Source organism: Carassius carassius, chromosome 31 (assembly GCF_963082965.1).
Source record: "Carassius carassius chromosome 31, fCarCar2.1, whole genome shotgun sequence".
NCBI classification, from domain to species: Eukaryota; Metazoa; Chordata; class Actinopteri; order Cypriniformes; family Cyprinidae; genus Carassius; species Carassius carassius.
The window spans coordinates 28,102,849-28,124,675 of NC_081785.1; the positions used below are offsets into that span (position 1 = coordinate 28,102,849).

General features: G+C 41.9%; 1 protein-coding gene across 1 annotated transcript; it reads left to right on the forward strand.

Moving 5' to 3' along the window:
• The first annotated feature begins 15,471 nt into the window (after positions 1–15,471).
• LOC132111831 (gap junction delta-2 protein-like) lies at positions 15,472–19,957 on the forward strand. The gene is made up of 2 exons (XM_059519452.1): positions 15,472–15,606; positions 16,636–19,957. Exons 1-2 carry the CDS (start codon positions 15,536–15,538, stop codon positions 17,492–17,494), a joined length of 930 nt encoding a protein of 309 aa, XP_059375435.1. The 5' UTR covers positions 15,472–15,535; the 3' UTR covers positions 17,495–19,957.
• The last annotated feature ends 1,870 nt before the right edge of the window (positions 19,958–21,827 follow it).

Genomic DNA, 21,827 nt, shown 5'->3' on the forward strand with positions numbered 1-21,827 from the left:
TCTTACCAAAGTTGTTGATGTTTCTAAGTGTGTTCCCTGAAGTGTCCCTTAGGAAGCTTCTTAGCACGCTGGCTCTTACGTCCGACGTTACAAGAGCGCTGTCCAAAGTCAGGGTGCTGAATTAGTTGGCATCGATTGCTCATGAATCGATTTTCCACTTTACGCGAAGGTGCAATACAGCCTTAAGAAAGACAACACATTATATGCAAATGAAACATTCCTCAAATTATTACAGTAACATTTATTTTAACATAGTTTAAGTTATCAGTAAAATATAGACTATAAATTAAATTATTAAAGGGTCAGTAATATGTTCACACGATATGTTGTGATGGGTAGACGAACCGGGTATCCCTCGCTAATCATCCACCCTCCTTATCCCGTTGTGCCACTTGTGCCGCTTCTTGACATGGGTTTAACGACTTATAAAATTTATGTAATACACTTTTATATTAATGGTAAAGTACTTTACAATCAGAATTGATTTGCAAGCAGCTGCAGTTACTTCTGTTTAATGCGGTATTGATTGCCGTTGGTTAATTTTTTCAATAAAAAGCAACCTATCTACAATGAACATAGAGAGAGAGAGTTAGAGACAGAATATGGTGGGGAATTAACGAAAAAAAAGGGCACTAAGCTTCTCGTCAGAGGAGCTTGATGTTTTGCTGGACGAGGTGAGCTTGCACAAGGTGACACTGTTTTCCAGCTTTCGGAATAACTTGTGCAACCGCAACAAAAAAGAGTTATGGAGCGACATAGCAAGGAAGATGGCTCCTTGCGGATCAGGCACAACAAGGTCCTGGCAGGACGTCAGGAAAAAATGGCATGATTTTTCAAGCCAGGTGAAGGTGAGAGGTTCTGCTGTCCGTAGAGACCGAGCGAGGACAGGTGCGGGTGCAAGTTCCGTGCAACCATTAACAGCACATGAGGAGAAGGCACTGGCGATCATGGGAGACACAGCCTCACATGGAATCCCTGGGGGGATTGACGTTAGAAGAGGTGACGCTGAACAGGCCTCATGTTCCAGATCAACGCCACCCCCCAATGTGCCATGCTCCCCAGACACCGAGCCACCTGCAGCACTCTCCTCACCTGGCAGCACCGAGTCGGAAGGGTGCACTACGCCACCACCTCCCACGTCTTCGCCAGGACTTCGCTACACGACACCACGATGTCGCTCCATAATCTCACCATGTCGGTGTAGCGAAGAGTTGGTGAACCTTGAAAAGGAGAAGTTGGTCTTGTTGCAGGACATTCGGCGCCAGTTGACCGAAGGAAATGAGCTTGCTCGCCAGTCTCTGGAGCTGAAGAGAGCCAAGCTGGAGCTGGCCAAGCAGCAGCATGCCCTAGCAGAGGCGCAATTCAACAGGCCCTCAATCTCCGTGCCAATCTTGCTGCCAGCTGAAGGTAGATATAGATTTTGATGTTCCTATCCTTTCCTCACAGTTCCTAATCTGATTTTGGTATGTGTTTGTCTTTTATAGATGCTGAGCAACAGTCACACCAGTGACCGTGTCCCTGTTTGTATACGCATTTTCATTAAAAATGTATCATCAACAAGATTTTATGTCATTCTGTCATCCTTAATGAGTCAACAACTGATTATCTAATGCCATTGGAAACCTATGCATCAAATCTTGCTCTATGTATGAGATACCTTATTTATCCACAAGTAAAATTAAGCAGTGTCAATCTTATTGTACATTCAGATATAAACACTTGTTTGAAGAGGTTGCGTAAAGACATTAGTTTGTAATGTACATTATCTGTAATATAAATGAGTGAAGATGAACCAGCAACGTGACGTGGTAATTTGGGCATATGCCAACTTTTGACTCCGAAATTCTAACGTGATAAGAGTAAAGAATTCAAATCACACACAGAACATTTAATGGATGCAAGGTTTGAAACTCCTGTTTATTTTTTCAGAAAACTAAAAATTCCATCATAATACAAATTAAAAGAAAAATCCATTCAATCATGAATGATGGCTAATGATAGCTCAGCAAGTTAATCCAAAAAGTAAATATAAGTCAACCAAAAACGTTTGCAATCAAAAGCTGCCTTGCCTCAACCCCGGCAGCGTGCAGGGCAGCCTTCTGTGGAGGATAAAGGACCTCAACTTCTCCCTCTCCATCTTCCTCCTCCTCCTCCCCCTCCGGAATAGGTGCGCCTCCACGCACAGCCATGTTATGGAGTATTTCCGTTGCCACCGTAACTACGCAAGAGCTGTGAGGCTTCATGCGCAGTCCTCCTGCCGACTTGTGCAGGCACCGAAAGCGCAGCTTCCAGATGCCAATTGCACACTCGACAACGTTGCGCGTGCAAACGTGTGCAGCATTGTAGGCTCTTTCAGCCCGAGTCTGTGGGTTGGTCAGCGGTGTGAATAGGTATGTTCTCAGAGGGTATCCACTATCCCCGAGGAACAGGCTCTGACCAAACCGCTCTCTCTCTGCTTGTTCACCCACGGCAGAATTGGCCCAGACAAAACAGTCGTGGGTGCTGCCTGGCCACCTTGCCACCAGGTCAGAGATCACACCCCTATGGTCCACTATAACCTGGATGTTTATGGCCGCGTATCCCTTTCGCGATATGTACGTCTGATCAAGCACTGATTGATTGGCTATAGGGATGAGTGTGCCATCCACCAGGCCCAAGACTCTGGGGATGCCAGCAATGGCATGACAGCCCTGGTGCACCTCCTGGATCTCCTGACGTGTCGCCGGCAGCCGGATGTAATCTCCGGCATGGCGCAGAAGGGCGTTGGTGACAGTGTGGACGCACCTCCACACAGAGGTCTTGCTTAGTCCGTAGCCCTCTCCCACGACCTCGATGAAGCTCCCTGTAGCAAAAAACCTTAGCGCTGCAAGCAGCTGGACTTCAGGGCTTAAAGCAAAATTCCGGAGAAGGGTATTCCTGCACAACCGGAGGCTGCAGTTTCAGGACCGCAGTTCTGGTACCGCAGCTTTAGGACCCTAGTTTTTTGTGACAGCGCCAGCTACCGTACTTGATCAACACTAATTAAAGATGGACGATGTGGACAGCAATCAGACGGTGAGTACCAATATTTAATTAAGTTTTATTTTATAACGTTTCAACGGTGCGAAGTTTACATAGTGAGAACTGCTAACTATGAATTAATAATTAATTGCCACCAAATTAAGAATTTGTGAGCTAGTTTTATAAATTACTACGACGTTAATTCGTGGCCATGATTTCATAAATCCTTGTTGAGTTTTAATGATGAAGTATTATAAGTGAACCTAGCCTGCACATTAATTAAACTTATCAGATGACAAGAGCATGGTTGATGTAAGGTTTGTAAAATTTACCTGCATCTTAATGTATTGGTGTGAATACTGGCTTAATAGTCGTTGTTTACCATATTTATGTATAAAATATCTTTCATATTTAAACTGCACTGACTGCCTAGTTGCAGTGTGTGTTAGCCTGTTGTTTTGGCATTGTTTTGCAATGATGAATGAGGCGTCTGGCAGTGTTAATAGCTTGTTACAATTTGGCCTAATCTGCAGGTCTACTCCACATACAGTCCATTGATATCATGTTTTAGTTTCTGTCATGTTCTGCATGGCCAATATGAAGTGATTTTATGGATTTGGTTAGGCTCATTGTAGGACAGATGATTAAAAAAGGCACTAGGGATATTTTCATGATCTAAAAATATTCTAACAAGTAGGCTCTCTCTTTTTCAAGATACATATAACAATCCAAAAAGGGAGATCCCTGCCTGAATTGAAGAGATGCACCACACGCTGCAAGGACTTTCACTTTTATATATATAATATTCCAGTTGAATATGTTAAACAAATGTTTCTTATTTATCTCTCTCTGTCTCTCACCTCTCTTTCTCTAGAGTTCAAGTCTACAGCCTTTCTATCCATGCAGCAACTGATGGAAAAGGGGTTCGCTTTGGTGCTGTTGTGATGTTGTCGCAAAAATGACATATATACAGTACAGACCAAAAGTTTGGAAACATTACTATTTTTAATGTTTTTGAAAGAAGTTTCTTCTGCTCATCAAGCCTGCATTTATTTGATCAAAAATACAGAAAAAACAGTAATATTGTGAAATATTATTACAACTTAAAATAATAGTTTTCTATTTGAATATACTTTAAAAAAATAATTCATTCCTGTGATGCAAAGCTGAATTTTCAGGATCATTACTCCAGCTTTCAGTGTCACATGTAACATCCAGTCTATCACATGATCATTTAGAAATCATTCTAATATTCTGATTTATTATGAGTGTTGGAAACAGTTCTGCTGTCTAATATATTTGATGAATAAAAGGTTAAAAAGAACTGCATTTATTCTAATAATAAATTCTAATAATATATATTCTAATAATATATTTTCTTTACTATCACTTTTTATCAATTTAACACATCCTTGCTGAATAAAAGTACTGATTTTATTTAAAAATAAGAAAGAAAAAAAATTACTGACCCCAAATTACTGACCAGTAGTTTATATTGTTATAACAAAATATTTATATTTTAAAAACATAGCTTCTTTTTTTTTTTACTTTTTATTCATCAAAGTATTCTAAAAAAGTATCACATGTTCTGAAAAAATATTAAGCAGCAGAACTGTTTCCAACTTTGATAATGAATCATCATATTAGAATGATTTCTAAAGGATCATGTGATAATGATCCTAAGAATTCAGCTTTGCATCACAGAAATAAATGATCATTTAAAGTATAATAAATTTAAAAACAATTATTTTAATAATTTAATAATATATCACAATATTAATTTTTTTTCTGTATTTTTGATCAAATAAATGCAGGCTTGATGAGCAGAAGAAACTTCTTTCAAAAACATTAAAAATAGTAATGTTTCTGTACTGTATATATATATATATATATATATATATATATATATATATATATATATATATATATATATATATATATATATATATATATATATATATATAAATATATAAACATTCTTGAATCATTCTTGTGTCTTGTCTTGCCTCTCAACAACTTTTAAAATACCAGCTGTAATTTAGTGACTCCATACGCTAATTCCAACTTTAACTTACCTGATAATGAGCTTATTCACCTTAAGGAGGTTAATCAATATACTGTATAATTCAAGAGACTAAGACTTTTAAGGTTATTCATTTTTTACAATTGTTTTACATCAATTTTACAAAATTGATATTTCATTTATATTTTGTGTAAATTCATGTTTAAATTTAAAATTGTGACTCAAAGCACACCTAGTAATTAACCTCTGCTGCATTTTGAATCAAAAATCACATTTAAAAACAAATACTACTGAGATTATTATATTGATGCTATATACAAAGTAACGTGACTGCAAACTAAACCAACAGGGTACTAGAACTGCGGTCCTAAAACTGCAGCCATCGCCATATCGTCCAGTACGGTAGGTGGCGCTGTCACGAAAAACTAGGGTCCTAGAACTGCGGTCCTAGATCTGCGGTCCTGAATCTGCAGCCTCCGGTTGTGCAGGAACATACTATTGAAATTCCGCCGCGTTTGCCTGGCAAGCGCAGGTCTGAGAAGGTCCAGCAGCTCCATAATGAGCTGTCTTGGGAGGCGAAACTTTTTGAATATAGCCACGTCAGGCAAAATGTCAAAAGGGCTTAAGTTTTGCCGAATAAAAAAAATTACATGGACTAAACGGCTCCGTTGCCGACGCCGTCTTTGATTCAATAAAAGGACACGTTGGATCGCTGCCATAGTTGGTCGCTTACTGGACACCAACATGCTTACCCATTTATAGATCTTAGCCATTCAGAGCCAAATTGTTTGCCAGATTTTAATTATCAAAAGTGATTGCCAATTTAAACTCTTTGACATTACGAAATAGCCTAGGCTAATTACCAACATGATACCAAATAAAGTCAACTTTATAAATAGGCCTGTATCCATTGCGAACATATTTTATTATTAGTCTTAAAATGTCCATAACATAAATACCATAGTATGCGCTGCGCTGATTTCTAAAGACTGCTACACAGTGGCGGAGACTGGTTGGCCATGTGGTCCCATGCCATCTTCGTCCTCCACATCCTCCTCCACCTCCTCCTCCTCCACCACCTCTTCATCTTCCTCCCTGTTAAGTAAGGGCACCCTCAACTGCACTGCAATGTTGTGCAGCATAGCTGTTACTATTATTTCTGCACAGCACTTTTGTGGAGCAAACCAAAGACCACCGCTGGACTGGTGAATTGCCCGAAAGCGCATCTTCCACTTCCCTATTGTGCATTCCACAATACTACGTGCAACACGGTGTGCCTCGTTGAAATTTGTCTCCCTGTTATTCATAGGATTAGCCACAGGCGTGAAGAGATATGGCCTCAGTGGGTAACCACTGTCCCCAAGCAGCTTCCACTGTCCCTGTAAGTTTTGTGCCTCCTGACCAACAGATGAATTGGTGAACATGAAGGAGTCGTGTGTGCTTCCGGGCCACCTTGCCACAATGTCTGTAATCAAACCCTTATGGTCACAGATCACCTGGCAGTTGAAAGCTGCATAGCCTTTGCGGCATATATATACATGGCCATCCACAGATGGTGTAAGGACCGGGATCAAGGTACCATCGATCACTCCAATGACCTGTGGGATGTGATGATGTGTTAAAAAATACTGTTGTATTTCTGTGATGTCCTGTCTTGATGCTGGAAATTGAATGTGTTCCACAGCAAGTGGAAGTAATGCATTGGTGACCGCTTGAACAGCTCTTGAAACTGATGCCTTACTTAGTCCAAGCCTATCACCAAGTACCTGGAGAAAACTGCCTGTTGCATAAAATCTCAAGGCTGATAGGAGTTGGATTTCAGGGGACAAGGCAAAATTTCTCCTGGTGGCACGCATCAGCTGAGGTCCAATGCTATTTAGCAATTGGGCTATTTGTCCTCTTGGCAGACGGTATCGCCTTATTATAGCCATGTCATCAAGGATATCCAAGGGGTTTTGATGCTGTCTGATGAAGGCATTTAAAGTCACCAGTCTACTTCGTGGTCGTCTCTGACTTTGTCTTTCTCTGACCCTCAATTGAAGAACATGCTGTAGTGCAGCCATGATTTCCTCTGCAAGTCTAGTGAGGTGTAAACTCTATACTAATCCTAGCTTAATTGAAGAAACCATGTGAAGGTCATCAGGCTGTGATAATGTTCACATATCCCACTGCCTATCATCAATTTCAGTAATGACATAAGGCCCTACCTTGAAGAAAGTGAAGGTGTGGCATGCTTAGAAACTGTATAGCTTACATATTATATTCCTTTAATCTATCCTCTGTTCATAATGATGAAAAGTTGTGCTTATTATAAAAATGTATACATAGAACAGTACTGGTAGAAAATGTTGTAGATTTTTTTGTCTATACCTGTAGAAATGTATTGGCTAGATGAAGTACTGTATATATATTTGTATTATCTGTCACACCAAAAATATAGACTTTATATTAATAATATTGAAACTTAAATGCTTATGTCTGAAAATAATCATCAACCATTAGCCATTTACTTCAGAAACATTTGGAAAAACTCATAACAATTATTATATTATTTCATATTGTCTTAGGCCTCGTGTGCATGGTTCAACAAACACATGGACATCAAAAACACTGCATATAGCTTTATTAATAAAAAACATTGCATAGTTTTATTAATTTGGGTTATTCAGTTCCCCACAACCTGCAAAATACATTGTACAGTGAGATGAGTCATAACTACATATAGAAAACATTTCACATTGCACAAATTACTGAAACAATAAATCACATTACCTGTGTCTTCTGGCAAGATAATTGGCACAGAAATTGAGGGCCTTGCAAAACTCATCTCCTCTAGTGCAAGCCCCCTCTCTTCTAAGGCCAGTTTGGCCTTCTTGAGCTCAATAAGCTGCTGTTGGAAGTTGTTGTCTCTCTCATTGGCTTCTTGAAGGCATTGCCTAATGTCTTTCAAGACATCTAGTTTCTCTCTCTCCAGCTGCACTAGGTCCTGACTACAGCTACAGACATTCTCAAACTGCTGAGTTGTTGTGGCTGCAGTCTGGACCACTGAAGATGGAGGCTGTGGCCTGGGAGGGTTTTTTGGAGGACTAGGAGATGGTAGGTGCTCGGAGATGGCAGATGAAACTGATGGTTCCTCTGAGCATGAAGGACCTGACTCAGGTTCAGGCTCAGGTTGAGTTATCCCTACTCCTCCATGGATGTCAATACCACCACTAATTCCATCTGAAGCACTTGTGCCAAGTATTGACAATGCCTTTTCTTCCTCGGCTGTAAGAAGGGGGGACTCATTGGTCCCACCACCTGTTTTTTTTTTTAATTGCAGTCCTCTGCAGTGCCCTCTTCCTTTTTGCCAGGCTTGCAAAATCCTGCCACTTCTTGCGGACCTCCTTCCCTGACCTTTGAACACCCCTGGTTGCAGTTAGTTTGGTAGCAATGTCCTCCCAGATGTTTTGTTTTTCTTTATTAGTATGGTGTCCTTTAAATCTGGTAAAAATCACATCTTTGTTTTTCTCTATCTCCTCTAAGAGGACATTAATTTCATCCTTTTGAAAGGTATCTTTTCTTGTTTTTTTTTTGTTCAGCCATTTTGTCAGTGTCTCCGCCTGTATGTAGGTGCTTTATATAGACTTGATTGTCTTGATTGGTAATCCAAAACAGATGACAATTATTAGGTTAAACGTTCAGAATACGATTCCATATAAGGTTACATTTCAGCACTTCACAAATGGACAGCGACTCGTAAGTAGCACGTAGAGCGCGTTCATGTTAAGTGTATTTTTGGGAAACGCTCGTGGAATTGCTGCGAGCGTTCGTAAGTTTGCACGTAGAAAACGCTCTTAAGAGCTAAGATACATCGTTATCGGGAAACCCGGCCCAGACACACCTTACGAAAGTGTGACTTACAGAAGATATACTTAGCGTACGAACGTGTCGGGAACCGTGCCATTTACATTTACATTTACATTTAATCATTTAGCAGACGCTTTTATCCAAAGCGACTTACAAATGAGAACAACAGAAGCAGTCAGGTCAACAAGAGAACAACAACAGTATACAAGTGCCATGACACGTCTCAGTTAGTCTAGTATAGAACGCATAGGTAGGGTTTTTTTTTTTTTTTTTTTTTTTTTTTTTTTTAATTAAAAAGACAAGAAAAGGAAAAGTGCTAGTGTTAGTTGGTTAAGTGCAGGCGAAAAAGATGAGTCTTTAGCTGTTTCTTGAAAATGAGTAAAGACTCAGCTGTACGAATTGAGATTGGGAGGTCATTCCACCAGCTGGTGACAGTCCAGGAAAAGGTCCTTGAGAGTGATTTTGAACTTCTTTGGGATGGTACCACAAGGCGTCGATCACTTGCAGAGCGCAAACTTCTGGAGGGCACATAAGATTTAACCAATGAGTTTAGGTAAGTTGGTGCCGTGCCAGTGGTCGTCTTGTAGGCTAGCATCAGTACCTTGAATTTGATGCGAGCAGCTACTGGTAGCCAGTGTAACCTGATGAGGAGCGGAGTAACGTGAGCTTTCTTTGGCTCATTGAAGACAACCCTCGCTGCTGCATTCTGGATCAATTGCAGAGGCTTGACAGTACATGCAGGAAGGCCCGCCAGGAGAGCATTACAATAGTCCAGTCTGGAGAGAACAAGAGCTTGGACAAGAAGTTGGGTTGCTTGCTCTGACAGGAAGGGTCTAATCTTCCTAATGTTGTATAAGGCAAACCTGCAGGACCGGGTAGTTGTAGCAATGTGGTCTGTGAAGCTTAACTGATGATCCATCACAACTCCTAGGTTTCTAGCTGTCCTCGAAGGAGTAATGGTTGATGAGCCCAGCTGTATAGAGAAGTTGTGATGAAGCAATGGGTTAGCTGGAATCACCAGGAGTTCTGTCTTCGTAAGGTTAAGCTGAAGGTGATGGTCATTCATCCAGCTAGAGATGTCACTCAGACAGGCTGAAATGCGAGCAGCTACCGTCGGGTCATCTGGTTGGAATGAGAGGTAGAGTTGGGTGTCATCAGCGTAGCAGTGATAAGAAAAGCCATGCTTCTGAATGACAGATCCTAATGATGTCATGTAGATGGAGAAGAGAAGTGGTCCAAGTACTGAGCCTTGAGGAACCCCAGTAGCAAGGTGGTGTGACTTTGAAACATCACCCCTCCAAGACACACTGAAGGATCTGTCAGAGAGGTAGGACTTAACCCACAGGAGTGCTGTTCCAGAGATGCCCATCTTTCTGAGGGTGGACAGGAGAATCTGGTGATTAACAGTGTCAAAAGCAGCAGAAAGGTCCAGTAAGATGAGTACTGAGGATTTTGAAGCTGCTCTTGCTAGTCGCAGGGCTTCAGTAACCGAGAGCAGAGCAGTCTCAGTTGAGTGGCCACTTTTGAAGCCAGATTGGTTGCTGTCCAGGAGGTTGTTCTGTACAAGGAATATAGAAAACTGGTTGAACACAGCTCGCTCAAGTGTCTTTGCAATAAATGGAAGAAGGGATACCGGTCTGTAGTTTTCAAGAAGCGCTGGATTTAGTGATGGTTTCTTGAGCAGTGGGCTTACCCGAGCCTGCTTGAATGCTGAGGGAAATGTTCCAGAGTGAAGAGAGGAGTTGATAACGTGAGTAAGCAAAGGTATGACTGAAGAAGAGATTGCTTGAAGGAGGTGAGTGGGGATCGGATCAAGTGGACAAGTAGTAGGATGATTGGACAGGAGAAGTTCGGAGACGTCCATCTCTGAGAGTGGGGAGAAGGAGGAGAAAGAGTGTGCATCGGTCATTGTGAAGTTGTCCTCAGTCTGCGGTGTGGAGAATTGGCCGCTGATGGATCTCGTCTTATTTGTGAAGAAAACTGCAAAGTCGTCCGCTGTAAGAGTCGATGGAGGAGGTGGTGGCGGTGGATCAAGAAGAGAAGAGAAAGTCTTGAAGAGTGTCCGAGCGTCACAACAGCTGTTAATTTTGTTGTGGTAGTAGGATGTTTTAGCCGTGAAGACATTTGCAGAGAAGGAAGAGAGGAGAGACTGATACACACTGAGGTCTGTAGAGTTTCTTGATTTCTGCCATTTCCTCTCTGCAGCCCTGAGTTTAGAGCGATGTTCACGGAGAACCTCAGACAGCCAGGGGGCAGATGGGGCAGTGCGTGCTGGTCTAGACAACAGTGGGCAAAAGTTGTCCAAGCAAGATGTTAAAGTGGAGCAAAGAGTGTCCGTAGCGCTGTTCGTGTCCAGAGCAGAGAACTGAGAGAGTGCAGGAAGTGAGGATGAAACCACAGAAGATAGGCGAGATGGAGAGAGTGAGCGTAGGTTCCGTCGAAAGGTGACCTGCGTTGGAGTGTGAGGCACTTCAGGAGTAAGTGCTAGGTTAGCAGTAATGAGGAAGTGGTCTGAGGTGTGCAGTGGAGCAACTGAAGAGTTGTCCACAGAGCAACAGCGCGTGTAGATGAGGTCCAGTTGGTTGCCTGATTTGTGAGTCACTGTAGTAGACACTAGCTTGAGATCAAATGAGGCGAGCAGAGTTTTGAAGTCAGCAGCCTGGGGTTTATCTAGGTGGATGTTGAAGTCACCAAGCAGTACCAGAGGAGTACCATCTTCAGGAAAGTTTGATAGCAGCACATCCAACTCCTCCAAGAAGTTTCCCAATTGACCTGGGGGACGATAAATGACCACAAAATGGATTTTAACAGGGTGGGTTACAGTAATGGCATGTGATTCAAATGAACCAGTACCTGTAGGTGATGGCTGAAGATCAAATTTCCATTCTTTTGATATAAGGAGACCTGTTCCTCCACCCCTCCCAGTGGTACGAGGAGTGTGGGAACAAGTGAAATTAGTGGAGAGGGCTGCAGGGGTGGCAGTATCTTCAGGTTTGATCCAAGTCTCTGTCAGTGCCATGAGGTTGAGACCGGAATGAGTAGCAAGAGAAGAAATGAAGTCTGCTTTGTTAACTGCAGACTGGCAGTTCCAGAGACCAACTGGAATAGAGAGCGTAGTAGTAGAGGTCAGAGGGACAGGCCGTAGGTTTGTCAGACAGGCCTTCCTGCGACGTCCGTAGCGTGCTCTCCGAGTGTTAGTAGTGATAGTAGAGATCTGAAAGCACATAGTGACTACAGGTGTAAGATATTTGAGAACAAGGTATACAAAAAGTAAAGAAAGGGGGGGGAAGCAATACTCAAGTGCCCTGTCGGTGTCCTTGCTCGGTGGAGTCGTGCAGGTAGAGTCGATTGTCTTTACACTCGTCCGTCTTCACACGAGGAGGGATCACACGAGGGCTGCCGCGACCGCTGCCGCGGTGAAACTTAGCGCTTTTGTATTAGCCTGATTACCTGTGATTGAAGTCAGCTGGCCACGCCTCACTATTTAGCAGATCGAAACCAGGCAGTCCCGCGATAGGCAAACGCAAAACCAAGCGCCACTGTCAGCACGTATTAACCAGGGTAAGACACACACAATTTAAACCAAAAAACTTTCCTAGCAATGACGATCCCACACTAGTCTGAAGAGAAAACAAGGCAAAACACTCACAAGCTGCTGTCCTTCTCTGTAGCTCGACTGTTTCTTCTGACAAGTGCTTTCTAAACAGCTAATTAAGTACTTTCACTGGCTTTGGCCACGCCTCACTATTTAGCAGATCGAAACCAGGCAGTCCCGCGATAGGCAAACGCAAAACCAAGCGCCACTGTCAGCACGTATTAACCAGGGTAAGACACACACAATTTAAACCAAAAAACTTTCCTAGCAATGACGATCCCACACTAGTCTGAAGAGAAAACAAGGCAAAACACTCACAAGCTGCTGTCCTTCTCTGTAGCTCGACTGTTTCTTCTGACAAGTGCTTTCTAAACAGCTAATTAAGTACTTTCACTGGCTTTGGCCACGCCTCACTATTTAGCAGATCGAAACCAGGCAGTCCCGCGATAGGCAAACGCAAAACCAAGCGCCACTGTCAGCACGTATTAACCAGGGTAAGACACACACAATTTAAACCAAAAAACTTTCCTAGCAATGACGATCCCACACTAGTCTGAAGAGAAAACAAGGCAAAACACTCACAAGCTGCTGTCCTTCTCTGTAGCTCGACTGTTTCTTCCGTGCCATAAGGTTAAGAGAGAGGTTAAGGAATAGGTTAAGAACTACTTAGCGATAAGAACGTTTTGGGGAACCTGGCCCTGGCTTCTGAGTACTAAGTTATTAACCCAACAATAGCAGGGTCAGTTATTTATACATTTTTTTGCAGTGGGCCGCACAAACATATATGTTTGGTTGTGTGGGCCGCGAGTTGAAAAAGGTTGGGAACCACTGGATTAGTGAGACTTCAGGAACCACAAGGAACTGTAGAGCCACGCAATGAAAGCAGAGACCTTCAGAGCTCTAGTGCTGCCCTCTGCAGGACCAGGGCATGTGCACAGCCTCTCTTTCTGTGTGTGTGTGTGTGTGTGTGTGTGTGTGTGTGTGTGTGTGTGTGTGTGTGTGTGTGTGTGTGTGTCTTTCTCTTTTTTCCTCTCAGCAGTCCTGAGGGGAACCTTCACCAGCCAAAATTGCCTGGTTTTAATTTTAAGTTTGTGCTGGCAGCGTGGGCCGTATACACAGTGCTGCCTCGCAGCGTGCAGTGGAGGAAGCACATTTGACAGTCGCTGTGGTTGGACTGGTCTTCTAAATATTTAATTTGTGTATTAGATCAAGGACGGAAAAAAGACTGAATGCCTCGCTGTGCTTCTGCCATATGTGATGAACCCCACACTGCTTTTCTCATTTAACCCTCACTCATACAGAACAACCCTCCTGACTGTGCATGTCCATTTTCTTAAAAAAATGCAAAAATTCAGCAGTGACTGTCTGAAAAACACCAGTAAGCATTTCAGCTTATTCATTGACTTCAATGATATATCAACTAAGCAAATCACTCAGAATTAAGGGAATACTCTTTTTCTTAGCTTGTAACATAATGAACCAGTTCATCACCGTTTTTCATGCACTCAGTGGTTTCATTGAATATTCCAAGGTAGATTCATGATGTGAGCAAGCTGTTCTCTCTCGTGATGAGCTGTTCATCTTCCCCTCTTCCTGATGTCAGAAGGGGGCCGGTGTTGAAACTTGACATTTATATTTTAGTAAGGAAGAATGTAATCTCTAGTCTTTTTCTGCTGGTCTGATTTTGCTAGCTTTGTATAAAGATGATTTTTTTTCTTTATGCACACGTTATGCATTATTGGCAATGACAATGAAATCAATGTTGTTCATCCATCAGCATCACAATAGTGTGCATTTTGGGCGAGACTATCTGTTTGTGTGGCTGGTGGGAGAGAGTGTTTAGGAAACCCATTTGAAAATAGTCATTTTTTTTGCTGTGCAATTTGGTGTGTCACTTGTTCTTGCAGACTTCACTTTTTTTTTCCGCTGAGGTCAGTGCAAAATGGTGTCTCCATCTAGCCTACTAAAATCACTCAAATAATGAATGAGACCACAGAAATACATATTCATGAAAGGTCATTCACTGAAAAAAAATAAATAAGAAGAATTAATCCAATTTAAAAAAATATTTCAAAAAATTAACTTGAGCCAATGAAAAAATTACTTGCCCTTCAAAATATTGTCATTTCAATCATCTATAATTAAACTTTTTTTAGCAGATTTAATGACCTCGATTACAATAAAAATTTTGAATTCAAATATTTAAGACTATCCAAATGCCCTTAACTATCCCCTGTTAATCAAATTAGCATTTTGTCGTAAAAGAAAGTGTCCTATCAAAGCAAGTGGCAATTATTTTAAATATATCAAGCACACTTGGGAAGACATAAAACATTGTGGCATGAAATCGTGAAAGCGTGTGGTTATCAAAGTGAGCAAACACGTTTTGGGGCCACTGTAGTCCCTTTAAACAGTCAAACTGCAAAAAAGTTGGTTTGGTGGATCTGCGCATGTCTACGGGCGTTCGATGGGCGGGGCCAAAAGTGTCTTTACCCTTAACAGAGAATCAGCTGACACTTTCACCTCACTGTATCGCTGCTGCTTCGCGTGAACAGGGCGGAGCCGAAGGTCCTCATTGTACTCAAGGACATATGCTCTCCAACACCGTGTCGACTTTCAAAATACACAGCAACAAGTATGAGACTCAAGTCCCCTAAATAAGAATAAAGGTGGAGGTTACCTCCGCTCTCCTCACCATGACAAGAGTTCACCATCACCGGACTGAATCTGGCTTCATTCCCAGGGTACGAACATCGCACATATGAAATCGCGTTTTGGCAGCTCAAGATAAAGCCCCATATGACGCAGCAGGGCTCTCCACGGCACTGATGCCATATTAAAGCCCGCCGCCCTCCACCCACACCATCAATCTGATGTGGAGATCGAAGATAGAAGGGCTCACATGACTCCACTACAGACTGGAAGACGAGGAGAAGTGTGGCATCTTCCAGCATCAGCACTGCCACAGCTGGCGCAGCTCATCCATGCGTTCACCCGATAACGGCGGACAGTAAGAGGAAATATTCACGCTTTTCCGGATTTGGAGCGGAGTCTGCGGATGAGCAGCGATGGGGGAATGGACCATACTAGAGAGGCTCTTGGAGGCTGCTGTCCAGCAGCACTCCACTATGATCGGAAGGTAAGAGCTAATGTCGCCTAAATTCAGCTCGTTTCAAGTTTTGGAGAAAATAATACGTTTTTTATCATTGCCAACGGCAGTATTCGCCCATTTCACCCTTTAAATTACAGTATAAAATGACAAACAAACTCGGCTTACCAAAAAATATTCGGGTGGTACATATGAATGTATATATATATATATATATATATATATATATATATGCAGCTGATTGCGGTCGTTGTGAACGCGTCTGGCTTCAGCATATTATGTATTTCTTTATATTTTGCTTCATTTAAAGCCACGTTTGAACGCAGAGTGATGCCAGTTGTGCACAAAAAACGTTACCGCCTATTTCACCCATTCAAATAGAGTATAAAATAAAATGAAACACACACACACAAACATGTACACATTTGTAAAATATCACAATACTGAACGACTGAACGACCGTTCACTGGTTGCAAACGCATCTGTATTTATTTAGCTCCCTTACTAACCCACTCTCATTAGTAAACCTGCCACTTACACATTTATTTTTATTAGTTTTTTATTGCTTTATTTAAAGCCACCTTTTGAGGCAACGTGATGTTTTGGCAAAAACAAAACAAACAACAAACAAAAAATAAAAATAAAACGCTTATTTATACACAATAGAAAATGAAGGCAAACATATGCCAAAACAAGTTACGTAGTATTTGTGCATGTCAAATATAAAGGAGCATGTTTTAAGTGAAACTAAAATAAAAGCATTCAGTGGTCGAGAATGCACCACATTTTCAGCGCTAGGCATCACCCTAACCTTATTAGTGAACATTTTCCGATTTATTTGTGTTTGTTTTGTATTTTATTTAATGCTTATTTAATGTTTGTTGTCAAAATCGCAGAAATACAGTATCAAACGTGACATACCAAGTGCTATCTGCATAATCCATACGCTGCATTCAGTGATAGCGAAATAAAGCGCAGCCCGGTTTCAGCACCGGACAGCTCCCTGCAGCTCAAGCTCATATATTGACACATTTATTTTTCGGTTTGCTTTTTCTTTAGGATCCTGCTCACTGTGGTGGTGATCTTCCGGATCCTAATCGTAGCTATAGTGGGAGAGACAGTGTATGATGATGAGCAGACCATGTTTGTCTGTAACGCCTTACAGCCGGGCTGCAACCAGGCATGCTACGACAAAGCGTTCCCCATATCTCACATCAGATATTGGGTGTTCCAGATCATAATGGTCTGTACGCCGAGTTTGTGCTTCATCACGTACTCGGTCCATCAGTCGGCCAAGCAAAAGGAGCGACGTTACTCAACAGCCACCGTCCTGCTCACACTGGATAATAAGGAGCAGGATTCCCTAAAACGAGAGGAGGCCAAGAACCAAAAGATCAAGAACACCATCATGAACGGAGTACTGCAGAACACGGAGAACACCACCAAAGAAGCCGAGCCCGACTGTCTGGAGCCCAAAGAAATGGACAGGTCGGGCAAGAAACCGGCCAAGTCCAAAATGCGGCGGCAGGAGGGCATTTCCAGGTTTTACATCATTCAGGTGGTATTTAGAAACGCTCTGGAAATTGGCTTTCTGGTGGGCCAATATTTCTTGTACGGATTCAACGTGCCCGCCGTGTACGAGTGTGATCGATACCCGTGCATCAAGGAGGTGGAGTGCTACGTCTCCAGACCAACGGAGAAAACCGTGTTTCTCGTCTTCATGTTCGCGGTCAGTGGCTTTTGCGTGGTCCTCAATCTAGCCGAGCTCAATCACTTGGGCTGGAGGAAGATCAAAGCGGCTGTGAGGGGCGTGAGGGCCCGCAGGAAGTCCATCTATGAGATACGGAACAAGGATTTGCCCAGGATGAGTATGCCCAATTTCGGCCGCACTCAGTCCAGTGACTCCGCCTACGTGTAACGGGTGTGTAACGAGAACCCGAAGTCCGCGCGCCGCCGAGTTCGAGACCGTGGACGAGTCCAGTCGCCACGTAAGGTTCATGAATTGGAAGAACACGGGGTAGGACTTTTTTGTTACTGTTTTAAAGACTCCATTGGAAACTATGGACGACAAACACGTTTGTAAAGCAGTTCACTACTGTATGATGCAACTTTTTATGCAACGTTTGTACTCTGAGACGTACACACAGTGCAAATGCTGATACCTGAATGCGTATAGCCTCTCTGTAAGCTGCGGTGACACTTGACATGACACTGTCCTGTTGCACACAATGCATGCTATATGATTTATTACAGTAAAGCGGCTCCACGACAATTGCTGTGCCATGAGCAATGACATGTGATGAGTAACCGAACAAGCTGCTCTCCTGTACTTGAAGGGAGTAAATGCGTCTTGCACTAAAAAGTGAAGTGATGCTGACGTAATATCGCACATCGAGAGTCTCGACACACCATTCATGTACCAAACACTTTCGTTTCTGCTATGGTTTCTTTCTTTTTGGTTGCCTGTACTGCACCATTGACCTTAACGTAGGCTATGTGATGAGCTCCATTGCAAATTTTATTTCGTGTGTGTGTGTGTGTGAGCGGGGTGAATTTGCTGCAAACGCTTAAAGTCTGTGATGATTTTCTTTTTTTAACACCTAAGCGCCCTCTGCTTTCGTGAAGGTATTTTTTTTCGCGTTTAAGTGTAATCAAGTGCCATACTTGCATACAAATATATGCATATATACATATAAAATATATTCTGAAGAATATAACCATACCCATTAAGCAGATGTATTGCTTTAATTATGCTTCATGCGTCTAGACTTGCTTTAGCTCTATTCGTTGTAAATGAACTGAAAATGGCATAATGCATACTTCTTTCTATTTCAATTCGAAAAATGGCCAGATGGACATAAAGCGCTGGTCTTTTCTACACAGGACAGCTATCTTTTCTTGCTAACAAATGACACAACAATGTTTCAGCAGTGTTTTGTGCTCTGGTGTTGGTTTTTCAGTTCCAGCAATATCTGTAAGCCGAATAGTTTGTTTTAGGATTCATGTACTATTAAAGCCCATGCCTGCTCTATCTCTTCCACTCTCGATGACAATGCAAGTGTGTTTAAACAGGTGTGTGCTTTCATTATAAACTGGTTTAAGGCCTTGTTCAGAAACAATTTCTGGTGCATTATTGTTTATTGTCTGATCATTAGGATGTCATTTTGCTTCTCCTCTTTGAATGGTCCTTTATGGTTATGCCACCATATATTTATGACAAGCAAATGTGTGCACAGAGAGACCTTTTCTGCATTTCTGAGCTTGAAGGGAAAGTATTGCATGTTTAAGAACTTATATTCAAGAGAATCTGGACAATTTTAGGGGATGAAATCTATGCGGCATTTGCTCTAGTATTGATATGTCACCCCAGCCCCTGTATAGATTAAGAACTGACACATCTTGAAGGTCACCAAGGATAAAAAACTGTTTGTGACAGACGGTCTCGGATCAAACCTGACATGACGACCCTGGGGAAGACGGACATTTGGTGTCATGAGAGGGGTGGGCGGTGGGGATGGGAACAAAATGGCTTGGCTGTACAGTGCAATCTTCCCTTTTCTCTCAGTAATTCCTCTTTCTTTGGATAAGCATTCCAGGGCTTCTGAGATTTTTACACTTTAGTGGTCCTTACTGAGAAACAAAAGACCAGAGCCGAAAGACTCTACTGGACCTGACAGAGCAAAGCTTTAATAAAACATGAACTGGTATCTCTCTTGCCTTATATGTACTGCAGTTTCCCCTCCCTCCCTCCCTCCCTCCCTCCCTCACTATCTCACATTCTCTTGTGCATTTTCTGCAAGAGCTGACCTGGTGTTTTTACAGCTCCACATAAATGACAAAATGATTGGGTTATGTATGAATGTAATTCTGCATGGTCTGATGTGTCATACATCATGTGAGAGGTCAGGCGATGTGGTCACATTCACGTGTGCTGCAAACTCACAGATGGAGAGACTCTTGAGATGCACTGTGCACGCCGAGATGTCTCCACTGCTGTTAAAACCAGCAAAAAAATGTCTTGTTTGCAGGCCTGAAGTGACCAAATGCGTTAGCATGGGATGCCATTACTGCAAGTACACAAATCAAGAGATCTGTAGGTTTTTTTTTTCCTTTTTAGGAGGCGATTCTCCCCGGAGCTTCATCATCTTATAGAAAATGATGGTATGAGCGTGTAATGTCACAGTAACCCATATACATTGTAATTTTATTCTGATCAATTTGCACATTGATAAAAAGGGCCTTGCATGAAGTGAACGCAGAAAATGCCGGGCTGTTCCTTTCTGTGCCTCCAGGCTTGTGGTTTTGAGGATGGTACATGTGTAAACTGAATGAAATTAAGATGGATGATATACTGTGAATTAAATCCACTTCTTAACAAGGATGGTGATACAAGTGATGGGCCTAATCTTTTTTTTTGCCGCACGCACGCACACACACACACACACACACACACACTTGTGCTGCTCCTCTGAGATTTAATTGAACTGGATTGTCCTGGAAGGGCTGTGCTGAAACTCTGCAATGCACAACTGCTCTCACCTGCACATCACTGAACATGGACACTGGAAATCTCTTCAGTGGGTGTGTGTTTTGTGTGTGTGTAGTAGTAGTTGGGATATGGAAAACAAGCACAAATGTCAAAGAATGATGTTATTTAATGACTGTTAAACAGAGTGATGGGTACGTATATTATTAGTGTTTATTAGCGTTTGTCAAGGTATTGTGTAATTCATTTAATGTTAAGAGGTTTCCTAAGTAAACTAGAGCTATATGAGCTATAAATAAAAATTATATCTCATTTAAAATACACACCAATCTTATTATTGTTCATTTGTTAATTGATGAAAAATATTTATAAATGTATTTTAGATGATCACTCACAGATTCTGTCTGGACGTCATGACTAGAATTGTTGCTTGGATTTGACCAGCATTTAATTTCATTACACAGCAAATCAGTATAATCAGAATTATCTGCACTATGGGAGATTAGTAATTCATGTTGCCTGTATAAAAACAGACAGATTGTATAACATGAACATATAATCAAAGATGATGTTTTTTTATTGGCATTCATGGTACCATGAAGAACCTTTAACATCCATGGAATCTATCCATTTTGCAAAATATTTTTTAGCTTCAACTCTCTCACACATACACACACGTCTGCCCAGAAATGTGATGCCTGTCAGTCTGTCCTAACAGTAGCAATTGATACATTTAAAAGGGTCATATGATGCGATTATTTTTTTTCCTTTCTCTTTGGAGTGTTACAAGCTCTTGGTGCATAAAGAAGATCTGAAAAGTTGCAAAGACTAAGTCTCAAACCCAAAGAGATATTCTTTATAGAAGTCAACCCCATCTAAAACGGCTCATTCAAACACGCCCCCACATGTCTATGTCACGATGTGGGAAGATTTGCATAATGCCGCCCCAAATGTAGAAAGTAGGCTTAACTTTTATTTTTGCTGTTGCAGCCGGTGCCATATTGTGGAGATGCTGTGTTTCTTCTTGTGAAAGTGAAACTACTTTGTTTGGTCTTCCAAATGAGGACACGACTACAAATCAGTGGTTAAGTTGTATTTACAACACTGTTCCAGAACAGTTCGACCCAAATATTCAGATGTGTGCAGCACATTTTATGGAGGACTGTTTTCTGATCCTGGGAGAGTAGACTACAATTCCGGCTGTTCTGACTCACAGACTGTAAGAACATTTATATATTTAAAGGAACTGCCACTTATAATTCAAACGCAAGTTTTGAGCAGTGTGAAGTACCGTTTTGTCGCTTCTCCGATCACAAATGCAGACATGGTTTTATGTTTATGCAGCACAATGCCATGCAACACGTAAAAAGAGAGTGTAAGTCAGCGGTTCCCAATTCCAGTCCTCGCGCTCCCCTACTCTGAACTTTTTGTATGTTTCTCTTATGCTTCAGACGTTTGTTCTATTCGAAAGTAAGTGCCCTGCAAAGTGGACATCACAAGATATTCCGCCATGAATCCAGTTAGAAGTGAACATATATGTTCCATTGAAGTGAATTTGAGGTGCATTTATTTACAGAGGTATATGATGTCACAGTTTTCCGTGTGTGAAGACGTTGCACAGCACAAATTCATGAATGTATGTTCCGGAGTGAAGTAAACTTCAACAGATTTCCCCTGCTCAAATGGCTCGATTATAATGGGTTTAAATGTTTTTGTCTCTGTGCTCCATGACATAGAGTATGGTAAGGTGCCTAACAGTTCTGTC

What these genes read in the sequence shown, in the direction of transcription:
- LOC132111831 (XM_059519452.1), top strand. Translation starts at nt 15,536, where the DNA reads ATGGGGGAATGGACCATACTAGAGAGGCTCTTGGAGGCTGCTGTCCAG. An exon ending in CACTCCACTATGATCGGAAG is followed by an intron (nt 15,607 to 16,635) that starts GTAAGAGCTAAT and finishes CTTTTTCTTTAG; the next exon opens with GATCCTGCTCACTGTGGTGG.